General features: G+C 35.7%; 1 protein-coding gene across 1 annotated transcript in view; it reads left to right on the top strand.

Moving 5' to 3' along the window:
- Positions 1-16,030, top strand: part of ek1 (eph-like kinase 1) — an 83,369-nt gene extending 67,339 nt beyond the window's left edge. Inside the window, exons 12-18 of the mRNA XM_051097957.1 lie at positions 1,198-1,259; positions 3,700-3,909; positions 4,673-4,822; positions 7,413-7,606; positions 8,469-8,606; positions 10,646-10,742; positions 10,868-16,030. Coding sequence (XP_050953914.1) covers positions 1,198-1,259; positions 3,700-3,909; positions 4,673-4,822; positions 7,413-7,606; positions 8,469-8,606; positions 10,646-10,742; positions 10,868-10,873 — 857 coding nt within the window. The 3' untranslated portion in view covers positions 10,874-16,030. The remainder of the gene's footprint in view (positions 1-1,197; positions 1,260-3,699; positions 3,910-4,672; positions 4,823-7,412; positions 7,607-8,468; positions 8,607-10,645; positions 10,743-10,867) is intronic.
- Positions 16,031-16,278: the final 248 nt, after the last annotated feature.

The following is a 16,278-nucleotide window of genomic DNA, read 5'->3' as shown; positions in this document are numbered from 1 at the left end:
ACCCGTGGTTAAGTTTAATAATAATAATAATAATTTAAAAAAAAAAAAAAATATATATATATATATATATATATATATATATATACATACACACACACATATAATAGTAAATTGTGTAATTTTATTAAAAAAACATTTGACCTCACTAATCAAATAATAAAATAGGAAAAAGGTTCATGCTTTTTTTTTTTTTTTTTTTTTTTTTTTTTTTTTTAAATTGCTGCCCATGGAGGAAACCATGGTTCAGTAGTTTCCTCAGTGTCACAAAATGGTGATACCTGAAGGATCATCTTGCAGTGTTCATACTCATAACCTATAAGGCCATGCACAAAGTAAAAGGCTGCTAGAAGAAATGCTGAGCGTCTCTGGGGCTAAACGGCATCTCATGCTGATGTGCGTCTGGTGCCCCGAGGTGAAAGTTTCCACCGTACGTTACATCCATCAAGCATCTGTGATAATCATGACGGATTAGCATGTACTCTTCCCTGTCACATTCGAGGTGAGAAGGGGGGTCTCTCTGACTGACAGCACGTTATTTGGGTGGAATCAAGGGAGAATTTTTAATCACTTTCAGCAACGCAGGTGCGAGCTCCCCATATGAGTCTTTCGCAGCTGCGTCTGCAACATAGCGACGAGGTGAACACTTTTCCCATTAGCGGATCTTTACACCCCTTCATCTTCAAACCCCCCCACCACCACCCCCAGGGCAATTAATCAGCACACCCCCTAAAAACCTCCCCCCTCACTTGTCTGCCCCCCTTCATCATCCTCCTTCCTAAAGGAACTCATTACCATTTTAGGTATTTCTGGACAAAGATATTCTCAGTGGACAGCTCGCTCTAATTATCTGCCTGACTGTTATTGAGAGCTTTGATTAGGGGCTGTCACTATGAGTAACAGGCAGCAGGTAGAAGCGAACCAAAGCAGGAACGAGGGGCTGTGAAGTCGCGGGGAGTGGGGGAGGTGTCCGCTCTCTTTATCTGCATGTTTTTCTCTGTCAACTTGGAAATGAATTAAATATAGGACACAAAAGCGCCTGCCTCTTCCTGCCTCTCCGCTGTGTCTTTTCTTATTCGCCTGTGAACAAAAATGTAGCTCTTTCTCTCTCTTTCTCTCTCTCTCTCTCTCTCTCTCTCTCTCGGTTTTTTGCAATATTTCACACTTCCCGTTTTGTCTCCTCTTTCTCCCGTCCCTTAGGTAAGCCTGTGATGATAGTGACAGAGTACATGGAAAATGGATCTCTGGACACTTTTTTGAAGGTGAGCGTGCTCTATTTTGCTGTGGATGATGGAGGCCAATTTGCACCAAAGGAAATGCTGTGAAATATCACAGGAACACAAAGCAGTCGTCCGGCTCTTCCAGATTGGGCTCGACAACTCGCGTTCACACGTCTCTGTGCCTGGTTTTTCTTTGTGTCGCTCAGCTTGTGTTTTGCTTTCCAGCTCAGACCACCATGGTTTATGCTGGTTCGGATCATTATGTTCACGAACAAATCTTATCTGGTGGAGATAGTCGACCAGCATGGGCTTTCTGATAACGCTCGTTGACTAGCTGGTCAAGCTTTATGGAGACGCTAGTTTTTTGATGGCAAATACTGTATAGTGGATGTACAAATCCTAGTTGTATTATGTAGACAGTATTAGTTCTAAAATTATTGCTTTTTGTGCAATCATTGAGTCAAAAGAGATATATTATCCTGAAAATATTTACATTACATCTGCAGTGTCTTTTACCCACTCAAAGAGAAATGTTTTTAATCAAATGCAACTTGCACATGAAATAGTGTTCCCAAGTGAATTTAGAGATACTATTCATGATGTGTGAGAGATATAAAAAGTGGTATTATAAAGATGTTATTTCTAAAGTAATTGTTTGTATACATTATTATTATTATAATGAAGTCAAAGCTAAATATTGAAATATTATCCTGAAAATATTTACTTTCTATTACATTGATAGTGCCGCCATCTTATAAGACTTGAAGAAAAATATTTTCTATTAAAGTGTATTATTTATAAACTTTTCACAGTGTTCCAAAGTGATTTTAAAGATATTGTTGCACCATTTCTTAATAGCAAAAGCTGTCATAACTTATGATTTAAAAATCATAAAAATCATGTCATATATATATATATATATATATATATATATAAATATATAAATATATAAATGACATATAATCATATAAAATTTGATCTCAATGTAATAAAATTAACATAATACCCTAAGATAAGTATAAAATTTGTATTTACTTCATTCTGCTTTTTAAAGATGTTTTGGACATCATGGGATTATTTTTGATTTTAAAATCATAAATTTATGATGTATATATATATATTTTATATATATATATATATATATATATATATGTGTATGTATCTATAGACTCAGAATTTATATAATTATTTCCTGCTTAGCGCTTCAAAAAATATTAGATATATATATTCGGATTTAGATTTTATATAATTATTTCTTGTTTAGGAAAAAAAGTTTGGGATCAGTAAGATTTTTAGTAATTTTTAGAGAAGTTTCTTGTGCTCATCAGGGCTGTGTTTATTTGATCAAAAATACATATAAAAAAATAATATTGTGATATTTTATTACAATATAAAATAACGTTTTTTTTTTTTTTTTAATATACATTAAAATATAGTTTACTCCTGTGATCAAAGTTACATTTTCAGCACCATTGCTCCAGTCTTAACCTGTGAACCTGTGATATTTTCTTCAAGATTTTTTGAGAAATAAAAAGTTAAAACAAACAGCTTTTTTTAAATAGAATTTTTTAAACAATATACACTATCATTCGAAAGTTTGGGGTCGGTAAATGTTCTTTCTTTTCTTGAAAGAAATTAATACTTTTATTTAGCAAGGATGTGTTAAATTGATAAAAAGTAGTAGCAAAGACTTATATTGTTAGAAAAGATTTATATTTTAATTAAATGCTGTTTTCTTTTTCTTTCTTTTTTTACTTTTTATTCAAAAAAGAATCCTAAAAAATCACAGGTTGCCAACATAGGTAATTCTAATAATAAATCAGCGTATTAGAATGATTTCTAAAGGATCATGACACTTAAGACTGGAGTAATGGCTGATGAAAATTCAGATTTGCATCACAGGAATAAATTGCATTTTAAAGTATATTGAAATATAAAGTATTGATTTATATTGTAATAACATTACTGTTTTTTTCTGTATTTTTGATCAGGCTTGATGAGCTAAGAGACTTCTTTAAAAAAAACGTTAGAAGTTTTACTGATCACAAACTTTTGAATGGCAGTGTATATGTGTAAATATATAAACATGAATAATATATCAGAAAGTATTAATTGAAAACCCCTGCACTAACAAACCATCATCCCATTATTATTCCGGTATTACCATGCAACCATAGTTAACAATCAAAACATTTACGCTTTCTAGCCAGAGGGTTTAATGAAACATCATAATTTGGTTAGTTGGTTACTTACTTGCCATTGCTTGCATAAAGCCTCAATGATTATACAGTGATTGCAGTTAATAGCTCATGCCCTGTAACATGTGAGCAACACTATTAATTAGGAAGCCAATGAATTATGAATTACTCACGAGACACATTCAAACATGACCGACTGTGCCAGGATCCACAGAGGTTGAACACGGCGGGAAATAAGGCCACAGGGATGAAAATTTGACATGAGAACTCTTCATTTTGTGCAGAAACACGACGGGCAGTTCACCATGATCCAGCTGGTGGGAATGATGCGTGGGATAGCCGCGGGGATGCAGTACCTCTCAGAGATGAACTACGTGCACCGGGATTTGGCGGCACGGAACATTCTGGTAAACGGGAACCTGGTGTGTAAAGTGTCTGACTTCGGGCTTTCGCGCGTGTTAGAGGACGATCCCGAGGCGGCGTACACTACACGGGTGAGAGATCGTGCTTCTGCTCTGGATGTTGTTCTCTCCAGTCTCATTTGAACTAGATTTGCAACAGTTTTCTTGTGATATGTTAAACTAGATCAGGTTTCTGTTTAAAAGAAATATGATTTGATTACGTAGGAGAAAAAATCAGACACAGCGAGATATTTTCTTGCTGACCTGTAGTCTGGAAATGAGGTCACGTAGAACTGTCACAACAGCTATCCAGACTGATAGATGGCTAAACATCTCCTCAGTGTGGGTGTGCGCCTTTCCCTGCCTGTGAATGCATTTCTACAAAGTTTTGCTGGAAGATGAGTATTAAAAAATGAAAAATAAAGCATTCTACAGCAAAAATAGTAGACAAAGACTTTTGTAAAGGAAAGGAAGGACTTTCTTTACCACAGCCACCATTTTAAAGAGATAGTTCACCCAAAAATGAAAATTCGGAGACCTTTGTTTATTTTATTAACACAAATTAAGATATTTTTTTATGAAATCCGAGAGCTTTGCATAAACAAAGCAATGCAACTGACACGTTCAAGGCCCAAAAAGGTAGTAAGGACATTGTTAAAATGTGACATCTGTGGTTCAACTGTAATTTTATGAAGCTATGAGAATGCTTTTTGTGCACAAAGAAAACAAAAACAACTTTATTCAACAATTTCTTCTCTTCAATGCACATTCATTACAGCACCACACAGTGCTGGTACTATTTGCAGTGACGCTACTTTGCAACATTGCTAACTACTGATTTTGTGCTCTTTTTCAGGGGGGTAAGATTCCTATTCGGTGGACAGCCCCTGAAGCCATCACCTACAGGAAGTTCACATCAGCCAGTGATGTGTGGAGTTATGGCATTGTCATGTGGGAGGTGATATCCTATGGGGAGCGACCGTACTGGGAAATGTCCAATCAGGACGTGAGTAAATTCTGAATTTAAATGTTACCACAGCTGCACTGCACGAAGATTGCACAGTAAACCGAAATATCAGGAGGTTTTAAGAAATAATTTTGTGAGGTACAACCATTAGTGTTGTTTTATGATGTACTGTTACTAGTATTTATTAATATTTTGAACTAGCTTTTATTTTTGTATTTTCAGTTTTAATTTTAGTTTAAAATTTAAAGTCCCCATAAAATCAAAACTAAAGTTTTTTGGCTTTTAGTATGAATATGTTAACTTTAAAGCTTTATTTTTTGGCATTTTTACCTTAGGATAGGACAGATCAGAACTGACAGGAAGTGAAGTGGGAGAGAAATAGGGGGCGGGGACGGGAAAGACCTTCTAGTTGGGATTCAAACTCGGGACGCCCGTAGCGCAACAGCGCTTTATGTCGGCACGCTGCCCACAAGGCATCTTTAATCTTTAAGCTAGTGTGCTCCAAAACAGTGACACAATTCGTGTTTACAAGATATAAGCATTCAAAACTTACATTATCTCACTTCTGCCAATATGAATCACCGATTTTGATAACATCACGCTGCACTTCAGCTTCTCTTCAAACTTTCTGTCCAATCAAATGCTCTCTAGAATTCTAAGTGTCCCACCTCCTACACTGTAAGTAGATGCTGAAGCTGCGGCTGAGATCGGGGACATTGGATGCAAAATTCACTTTTACATGGTGTTTGCATATAAATATGTCTTAGCAGTGTGAACACAACCACCCTACAATGATAAAAATCCATTCACTACTTCTTTTTAATCTTCAAAAAACCTAAACAGTCTCAATTATCTAGCTGTTTTGAATTTCATATTGCTCATGTCATATTGCTCAAGCCCCGCCCACAACCGCTGACGGACTGTCCCATATTAGCATATTTTCGCCCTCAGCTAGTTGTATGCTGTCCGCTATTTTCCCCACGCTCAAGCAGCTGTAGCGACAACAATGTCTCGTACGCAGTGCAGGTGTTTTGTAGTTTGGATGTAAGGATGAACATAAGAGTCTTTCTCCCAACATCAGAGCCACTGAGGTTGCAGTGGATTAGTTTTGTTTTTTGATAGTAACGGACCACCGAATACACAAAAAACAGACGAAAGGGGCAGGGTGAGCAGTAGCTCATTATCATTTAAAGAGACATGCACCAAAACAGGTCAGTGTGCCTCAATGGTCATGTAAAAAGGGTGTTTTTACATGACCATTGAGGCATTTTACCCAAAGTATGCTGTGGACATTTCACGAAGACCCTAAAGAATCACACCAACTTGAGGAAAGTGGGCATCCGATGTCCCCTTTAATCTTTATTTTTATTTCAGTTTTATAAATTTTAGTACTTCAGCCTATTTTACTGCAGTTATTTGCCACCTTTTTAGTTATTTTCATCTAATATGTGACCCTGGACCACAAAATCAGTCAAGTAGCATGTGTGTATTTGTAGCAGTAGCCAACAATACATTGTAAGGGTCAAAATTATCGAATTCAAAATTATTATTTTACTTTTATGCCACCAATCTTTAGGATGTTAAGTGAAGATCATGTTCCATGAAAATATTTTGTAAATTTCCTATCGTAAATATATCAAAACGTAATTTTTGATTAGTAATATGCATTGCTAAGAACTTCATTTGGACAACTTTAAAGGTGATTTTTCTCAGTATTTTGATTTTTCTGCACCCTTAGATTCCAGATATTCAAATAGTTGTGTCTCAGCCAAATATTGTCCTGTCCTAACATACTATCAATAGAGTTTCAGTTAACAGTAACAACTCTATTAACCATTGCCACCAGCCACTTTATTTTTTAAACTTGCGAATCCCCATCGATTTGTAATAAAAGACCTCACCAGAACACTTAAGTGGGACTGGAATTTAAAAAAGAAACCTTCCAGGCTTACAAAGGTAAAAAGATTAAATGCATCTGGAGGCTGAACATTTCCAGATTTCAATTCACGGGCCGTTTTAAAAGAGAAATTTGAATCCGTGTCAGTGGGTTCTTGGCAGATTTTCCACACCAGAAACCATTTTCATTTATTTATTTTCACCTTGGGAAGAGATCTTTGCTTGGGATTTGGAAAGAGGCTGCTCGGGAAACCGATTGAGACATTTGGGAATGATTCGAGCCTGTCTCCCCGACATGTTAAAGTGGAGCGTTTGCATGCTTGTTAGCGGATGCACTTTTGTTGTGTCGAGGGAGCGGAATTCGAAAGTTCCATTCAAGGCGTAAACCACAAAATCCATCTGTCTTCAGCCAATGGAGGTAACAGCCAATGGAGCGGTTACAGACTTCCAGGCAAGAGTTAAGATAATACGAATGTTTGCATCAAGCTAGTTTATTCTTTCCCTTACGGCGGTATCATTTCATAAAAGGGACTAAATTAAACAGCTCTCCTCTTGCGCTAACAAAGACGGAAAATCTCATTCTCACTTCAGTCACAGATGGGTAAAAAAATGAATTAATCTAACCCCACACAAAAGCTAAATGCATTAAGCGGGAGAATAAATCTGCTCGGTATTCATGAAGCGTATACGCTGCTAATGTGTGATTTTTAATGTGGATTCTTCTTTCCTCCAGGTAATAAAAGCTATAGATGAAGGCTACAGGCTACCGGCTCCAATGGACTGTCCTGTGGTGCTTCACCAGCTCATGTTAGACTGCTGGGAAAAGAACCGCAGCGATCGGCCCAAATTCGGGCAGATTGTCAACACCCTGGACAGGCTGATCCGGAACCCAAGCAGCCTGAAGCAGCTGGCCAACACTGCAGTCTGGTAAGCCAAATGCCCTCCGCGGATTACATCTGAATTCAATAGAGTGTGCGCCGGTTTGCAATATATAGCTCATGAAGGGGCGTTATGATGTTTCTCAGGTGTGTGATTAAAATCTGAGGTGTTTTTTGCAGTAATCCAATAAGTTGTAAATAAATGAAACAGATATCCGGCTAATCTAGATTGAAGCCAGATGTACGTCAGTACGAGTTTCTTACTTCCAGTGCATGTTTCTCTCGATCGGGAGGGGGGTTTGCGGTGGTCTTGGCTGATATCTGATTGCCTGTCTATCCCTCTGCTGCATGTTGAGGGTTGCCAAATATGAGGCAGATGGGCGCTGGATTGTTTAGCCAGTGCTTGCCACAATTAAAGCAGAATGTGCAAACTGAATTTTCCCACAAACCACTGGGAAAACTCTGCCTCGTGCCCTTGCTATTAAATAAAGTAGGTTTAAATCTAAATTAGCTAACTCAGGATTGTGTGTTATAATAGAGGCTATGCAACAGAGATTGAGAGAGTGACAGAGACATGATTTGGTGCAATCTGCCTCCCTTCTGGATCTGGACAGCATAACATGTCCAGGCAATGATAAGCTTTTGATAAGCTGACACAAACACACACACTTGAAACTGGTTTCTTACTGTACAGAACTGTTTAGAAATGAAAGTATAAGCTGTGAAAACTGCATAAATCTAAAAGGAATTTGACCAAAAACGCAACCTCAAATGGATACATACATCTGGCATCCTTACAGATCAATGCAGAATGCGTCTTCATGATATTTCTGACATATGTCAGACTAGATGTGAAATGACATGGTTAGATAAGACCATTACTCTGACTGCACTTTTTCCTCCAACTATAGGGAGGACCCAGTGACTCCTGAGGCAGGGGTCAGCACGGTGGAAGACTGGCTGGATTTGATTAAAATGGGTCAGTACAAGGAGCACTTCTCCAGCGCTGGCTACGTCACCCTGGACTCAGTTCTGTACGTCAGCGCTAGGTAAATAAAAACTACACTAATTTATGTTAGTATGAAGTGTTTGGTTGCATTTCAAGAGACAATTGACTGTGTTCTCAATGGTGTATTATCTTAATGCATACTAAGAAACAAACTGAGAGTTTACAAACTGTGCACTGAATAAAGATGCAAAAAGTAGTATGGCATTCCGAACATAACATACCATGTTGGAAACTGAATATTTGGATGTGGTGTACAATGCTTACTCCCTACTATTTTTAAAAAAGTATGCAAAACCATATGTGACCCTGGACCACAAAACCAGTCATAAGGGTCAATTTTTTTGAAAATTAGATTTATGCATGACCTGAAAACTGAATTAAAAAGCTTCCCATTGATGTATGGTTTGTTAGGATAGGACAATATATGGCCGAGATACAACTATTTGACAATCTGAAATCTGTATTTCAATATGCATTTCGTACTGCATTATGGGAGTACAATATTCCACAGGCATTAGTATGCAACAGTAGTATGCTTCATTTTCACGTGACCTCATTACGAGTTATCAACTTAATTATGCATTTTTAATTCAGTTTTGTGTAGAAATATTGTAACTTCTGGCACTTTATTCAAATATTTTGTCAAAAAAATTAAAAATAGCTTTAGTTTTGATTTACCACACTTTAAGTTGAGTGCATTGCCTTATGGGATTCAGTGTATGCTATGCTTCCATGCATAGAGAAAACCTATACTGTATACAATTAACACAACACATACTGTAAAAATAGTATGAGTAGTATAGTAGCATAACATTTTAAATTTACCAGCTGTGTTGCCAAATTGAACGCTATTTACTGCATACTATGTACTGCATACTATTTTGTAAAAAGTATGTGAAAAACTGTGCAATAGTTGAAGTTATTGCTTGTAAGTTTTGTGTAAAAATACTATAACTTAAAATTATACTGTAAATGAAAAGGAGTCCACTAAGAGGTTTCATTTGCATTATAGGAGTTCAATATTCCACAGGCATTAGTATGCAACAGTAGTAGCTTAAATGTCACATGACCTCATTACGAGTCATCAGCTTAAATTATTAGAAGTGTAGAAATGTATCTTTTGGGACTTTATTCAATTTATTCTATTAAAAAAGTAAAAAATAGCTTTAGTTAGGATTCATCACACTGTAAATGGACGTTGAGTGTGCTGTGCTTCCTGCATACAGAAAACCTGCATACTGTATACAATTAACATAACACATACTGTAAAAATAGTATAAGTAGTATAGTAGTGTGGCATTCCAAATATACCAGCTATGTTGCAAAGTTGAATGCTATTCACTGCATTGCACTGCATACTATTTTGTAAAAAGTATGCAAAACAGTATGTAATACTTGAAGTTATTTCTTGTAAGTTTTGTGTAAAAATTCTGTAACTTAAAATGATACAGTAAATGAAAATGAGTCCCCAAAGAGATTTCATTGGCATTTCTCATTGCATTATGGGAGTGCAATATTCCACAGGCATTAGTATGCGGCATTAGTATGCAACATTAGTATGCTTCATTTTCACATGACCTCATTACAAGTTATCAACTTAAATTCAAATATTGTGTCAAAAAAGTAAAAAAGAGCTTATTTATCACACTGTAAATGGAAGTTGAATGTACAGCATTATGGCATATAATGTGCACTGTGCTTCAATCCGTATAGGAAACCTAACATAATGCATACTACTATAAAAAATAGTAAGAGTAATATATTAGTATGCCATTCCAAATATACCAGCTATGTTGCAAAATTGAATGCTATTTACTGCATATTATGCACTACCTACTATTGTGTAAAAAGAATGTAAACGGTATACGTTACTTGGAAGTTATTGCTTGTAATAAAAATACTGTAACTTTTTAGTTTAATCAAATATCTTAATGAAATGCATTGCATTGTTTGATACCATGTTTGCTTTAAACATCTGCACGCTTTACACAGTTTACACACTAAATACTGTAAAAAATATGAGTGGTATGCTATTGTAAACATATCCACCCTTTCCTATCTCTTTCGTTTCTCTCACAGTGAACTGGATAAGATGGGTGTAGCACTGGCAGGCCATCAGAAAAAGATCTTGTCCAGTATCCAGTGTCTTCAGGCACAACATGGGACTCAGGTTCAGGTATAGCGGCTCACCTCAACGCCCTCGAACCTGTTCCGCTTCCCCCCCCAAGGAGGATATAGGGAGCGTTCTTGCCACACGGAAGCGTCTTGCTGCAGAATGACTCTGTTTTATCTCTCTACCAGCACTGAAGTTCATCAGCCCTACAGGAGAACGGGCCGGTACCTTCCCCTTTGTGATCAGCATCCAGAAAGGCAGTAGATTGCTGCGGATGTCTAAAAAATGGATATCTAGTGAAGTAAGGACAAGAATCAACACCATGTGACATCACAGCACTGTGAACATCACGCTTCACTCCTCATTGTACAGAAGAAAGACCTTGAGAAGAAACACCGATTGTGTCTTGTGAATCTTTTAACTGTTACTGCGAGCGATGCTAGTGTGACTTTCTTCAGTAAGACGTTAATGTGAACTGCAAGGCCAGCGAGACGTTCTTGTATGTGGAAATAGTTTAGAAACATATTCAAGCTCGCCTTTAGAAAGCAATGAAGCACTGATTTCTCTTTCACACATACGCACACATAGAAGGGCCGCTCCTTGACCCCCGAATGCCACTCCGGCCTGCTCCCGTCAAGCCCTCGGCAGCGTCTTCGGAATATGTCAATTCCACCGTGGAGATCCTAGAGTTCGGAGAGCCCACGCTTGTCACTTCTGACAAGTTCTGACGTGCAGCAACAGAGAAACGAGAGACGTTTAAGGAATGAAAAGTAAATGTTTCTTCGCAAACAGAGACTGGACAGCGTGACGATGTCATGAAGAGGGCAGATGTCGACTTTCCTTCACACTGGCAGCAACTTTCGACGTGGAGCCGCTTCATTTGATGTGGCTTTTCTTCGCGTATTTCGCCTCATTACGTGCGTCTTTTTGGAAGGAGGAAGGATATGTGTTGAGCATTTTATGAGGGAGACTTTATTCCTAAATAATCCTGGTGTTGATGGAGCTGCACTCGGTGGACTGTTGAACCTGTGTTTGTGTTGGACCCTGTTTAGTGTAGAGGTCTGATGGTTACCAAGTGCTTGGGATCTTCAGAATATGATAAAATGGAGGAGCTTAAACATTTTAGCATACAATTTCCATGCCAATTCATGCACCACGTTCACAATCCCGTGTAAAAAGGTGTCCGCAACAGATGCTGGTGCTTTAAAAATAGCCTCATCCTCCGTTTTCTGCTTTTCGCCCTCATGTTTCTTGGCAGTGCTTTGTTCTGCGCTTGGAAATGTGTGATTGAAGAAGAAACGATTGTATTGCAGTAGAAATTGAGACGTTGTACAGTGTTGGTTATTGTATTTGTACAGTAATGACTTAGTGTTTTGAAGGTTTTCGTCAGTTGTAAATTAAGGCAAGGTGGTAACTCTTATTTTAACCTTCAACTCTAGCTTTTGGACAGATGAGGATTGTGTGGCTGTAGAATGTAATGGATAATTTAGCTTTAAGGTGTTGGGGAAAGCTAAGCATTCTCAGGATTGTTGTTTGTCACTGATACACGGTTTCAAGATGGCAGCAGATCAGACAGAACTGCCAATTCAGTTCTGTCATCTATGGATTACACTTCCTGTTCGATGCCTTTTGGTATCATTGTTCTTATTTATGTTTTGTCGTCATTCAGTCATTCATTTATACAGTGCAAAAACACTTTCTTTCTATGTTTTTGTCTTGTTTTCCAGTAAAAAAAAATATCTAGACATCAGTATTACTGAAGCTTTTAAGATATGTTTTCCTTAAAATGACTTATTTTTCTGTTCTGCTTCTAAACATTAAGTGATTTTTGTGAAAAAGTTGAAAAAATTAAAATATTCTCTGAAACACATCTTTCACAATTTACACTACTGGTCAAAAGTGTAAGATCAGCAAAGTCTTTTTTGTAAGAAATTAATACTTTTATTCAGCAAGGATGTATTAAATTAATCAAAAGTGGCCACAAAGACACTGCAAAATGCAGTTCTTTTGACATTTTTATTCAAGGAAGAAGTCATTGTTTCCATAAAAATATTAAGCAGCACAGCTGTTTTCTATGGAAGCCGTTTCCGCCACTTAATAAAAAAAAAAAAAAAAAAAAAAAAAAGGTTATTGTGACTTTTTATCTTACGATTCTGACTTGTTTTATCAGAATTGAGATATGAACTCCCAATTTTTACTTTTTTCTCAGAACTGCGTGATATAAACTCCCAATTTTGACTTTTTTCTTAGAACAGTGTGAAATAAACTCGGTCAGAATTTTTTTTTTTTTTTTTTTTTCTCACAATTACTTAGTTTATATCTTGTAAATCTGACTTTTTTCTCTTAAAATTAGATATAAACTCCCAGTTTTTACTTTTTTTTTTTTTTTAGAACTGTGTGATATAAACTCTCAGTTGCGAGTTATAAAGTCAGAATTGTTTTTTTCCTCGCAATTACTTTTTCTTGCAAATACTAGTTTATGTCTCACAATTCTGAATTTTCCCCCAATTTAGACTTTTTTTTCTCAGAATTGTGAGCTATAAACTCAATTTTGCCTTTTTTTTTTTTTTTTCTGCGTGATATAAACTCACAACTGCGAGTTATAAAGTCAGAATTACATTTTTTTTCTCTCACAATTGCTTAGTTTATATCTCATAATTCTGACTTGTTTCTCATAATTGTAAGATATAAACTCCCAGTTTTTACTTTTTTTTTAGAACTGTGATATAAACTGACAATTGCGAGTTACAAAGTCAGAATTGAATTTTTTTCCTCTGTTACTTTTTTCTTGTAAATACTAGTTTATATCGCAATTCTGAATTTTCCCACAATTTAGACTTTTTTTCTCAGAATTGTGAACTATAAACTCCCAATTTTGACTTTTTTTCTCGCAAATGCTAGTTTATATCTCGCAATTCTGAGAAAAGTCAGAATTGTAAGATACAAACTTCCAATTTTGACTTTTTTTTTTAACTGCGTGATATAAACTCACAATTGCGAGTTATAAAGTCAGAATTAAATTTTTTTTCTCTTACAGTTACTTAGTTTATATCTCGTAATTCTAACTTTTTTCTCATAATTGTGAGATACAAACTCCCAGTTTTTACTTTTTTTTAGAACTGTGTGATATAAACTCACAATTGTGAGTTACAAAGTCAGAATTGAATTTTTTCCCCTCAGTTACTTTTTTCTCGCAAATACTAGTTTATATCGCAATTCTGAATTTTCCCATAATTTAGACTTTTTTTCTCAGTATTGTGAGATATAAACTTGCAACTCTGACATTTGTCTTGCAAATGCTAGTTTATATCTTGCAATTCTATATAATATATATAAACTTTTTTATTCTCTAAAAATAGAACTTTATAACTTGCAATTGTGAGTTTATATTTAGCTATTCTGACTTCGTAACTGCAAGTTTATATCACGCAATTCTGAGAAAGAAAAGTCAGAATTGCGAGAATTTCTTGTGATTGTAAGGAAAAAAAACTCGAATTGTGAGATAAAAAGTCACAATTATGTTTTTAATATTTTATTCAGTGGCGTAATGGGGTTCCATAGTTTTCAGCATCAGTAATAAAAAGAAATGTTTTTTTTTTTTAAAAAATCAGCATATTAGAATGATTTCTGAAGGACCATGTAACACTTAAGACTGGAATATTGATGCTGAAAATTCAGCTTTGCCATCACAGGAATAAATTACAGATTTAAATATATGCAAATAGAAATGGTTATAATAAATTCTAAATAATATTTCACAACATTGCTGTTTTGACTGTATTTTTGATCCAATATATGTAGCCAAGGTGAGACTTTTTCAAAAGCATAAAAAATATGATCGACCTCAAACTTTTGAACAATAGTGTCTTATCTTTATTTATTTATCTTGCTTTAAAGATGTTCATAAAAACATTTTATTGGAAAACAAGACAAAACTGAGCAGGTATTTTATTTGCAAACCATTAAGGTGAAACAGTATTGATTTAATAAGCACAACTCTGATAAGGAAAATGCAAAATAAAATTCAAAGATCAAACATAGTTTTTTTTTACATTATTTATAATGTTGCCAGACATTTTCTAAATGATGCAGAAGAAACAAAAACAGTGTTATTCTCTCATTCTGTGACCTCTTGTGGGAAAGTGTTCCTTTGGCTCATTGAGTAAAATTTAATTGAAACGCTAATGAACAATGTTTATTTCTTCCGAATATTTATTGATGAAAGTCAAGGTTATAATTGTAATAATGGGCACATCTGCTCTGTCCTTTTAGTAATTCTTAATTAGGAGCTATTCCTAATTGTCAAATTACTGAAACATATGTGCCTATTCCGATTTGTAATTTCCCATGCGGCAACAATAAAAGCGAATAATTTAATGAGGCGTTGCAAAAAGCATCTTCCAACCCAAAACAATAAACTTTGAATTCTTGGAGTTGTCATGTTTCATAATTTTAGCTTATAGCCCACAAACATGCACACAAACTCTCACAGTTCAATGCAGTAAACACTGTCTCGAAGCATTCCTTTTGATTTTCAGAAATAATAAATGCAGTTGTTTGTGTTTCATTTTGTGAAGTACTGTTATTATACACAGTCATGTCATGCATACTTTGGTCTGGCAGTTTACACAGTCCACACTACCTGTTACTGGGTTACCTGCACATTGCATCAGGACCTGGGTTAGACATTTTTAGCCAAGATAGTGAACACGCAACTTAAACTTTGATTGCCAGGTTTGAATATCAGCCAGGATTAGCAGTGAGACGGGAGAATACATATATGTCACTCAGCGGTTGAGACGTCTAGCGCTGTTTGAAAAATATCAATGATGTGTCTGGAAGTTACCTGAATTAAACTGTAGGAGGCCACTCTCTTGTGGCCAAGGGATTCAGTATTACAAAATCGTTGAATGGTTTCACATTCGGCCTCTGTAACCAATCAGGACTGTTGTTTTGTTGTACGGGTAACCGCACCGTGCATTACATAATTAAATCAAATGTGGTGTACTTGCGTTGAAGTGTACAAATGTGATGCACTTTGCCACCCACTTCTAAACTGGAGTACTTCAGCCCTGAGTGTAAAAAGCTTCTCTGGCTTGTGCGAGGTCAGTAATGGATACATGATCGGATAACTCTATGAAGGGTCACTGAGTCATTGACTTTAGCAAACCAGGTCCTCAGTCAGTACCTGAAGATGTTACCTCTAATTTTTTTTTTTTTTTGTGTACCTTTTGTTTTCGATTTTCAACATTGTGATCATTTGTGTACCGGTTTGGTTATTATTTCATAAAGCTCTTGTTGAATTGTATGCATTTTAAACATTGTGTCCAATAAATATGTTAATATTTTTAGCCTTTTGTTTTCGTCTTTGTCTACAATAAAATGTACAGAATATGATGTTTTATTATAGGATGTTCTATAATGTGATGGTGTATAAAAAAGGTAAAGCTATATATTTAAAAAAAAAAATAAAAAAATAAGATAAAGATTCAAAAATATTTATACACTATTAAATTATATTAAATTATAAAACAACAGATAAATTGTTCAAATAAATTACTATAAAAAGATTCAAAAAGACGATTAGACAGCATGATTA

The sequence above is a fragment of the Labeo rohita genome, chromosome 24, assembly GCF_022985175.1.
Source record: "Labeo rohita strain BAU-BD-2019 chromosome 24, IGBB_LRoh.1.0, whole genome shotgun sequence".
Classification (NCBI taxonomy): domain Eukaryota; kingdom Metazoa; phylum Chordata; class Actinopteri; order Cypriniformes; family Cyprinidae; genus Labeo; species Labeo rohita.
This window is presented reverse-complemented; position numbering and strand designations above follow the sequence as displayed.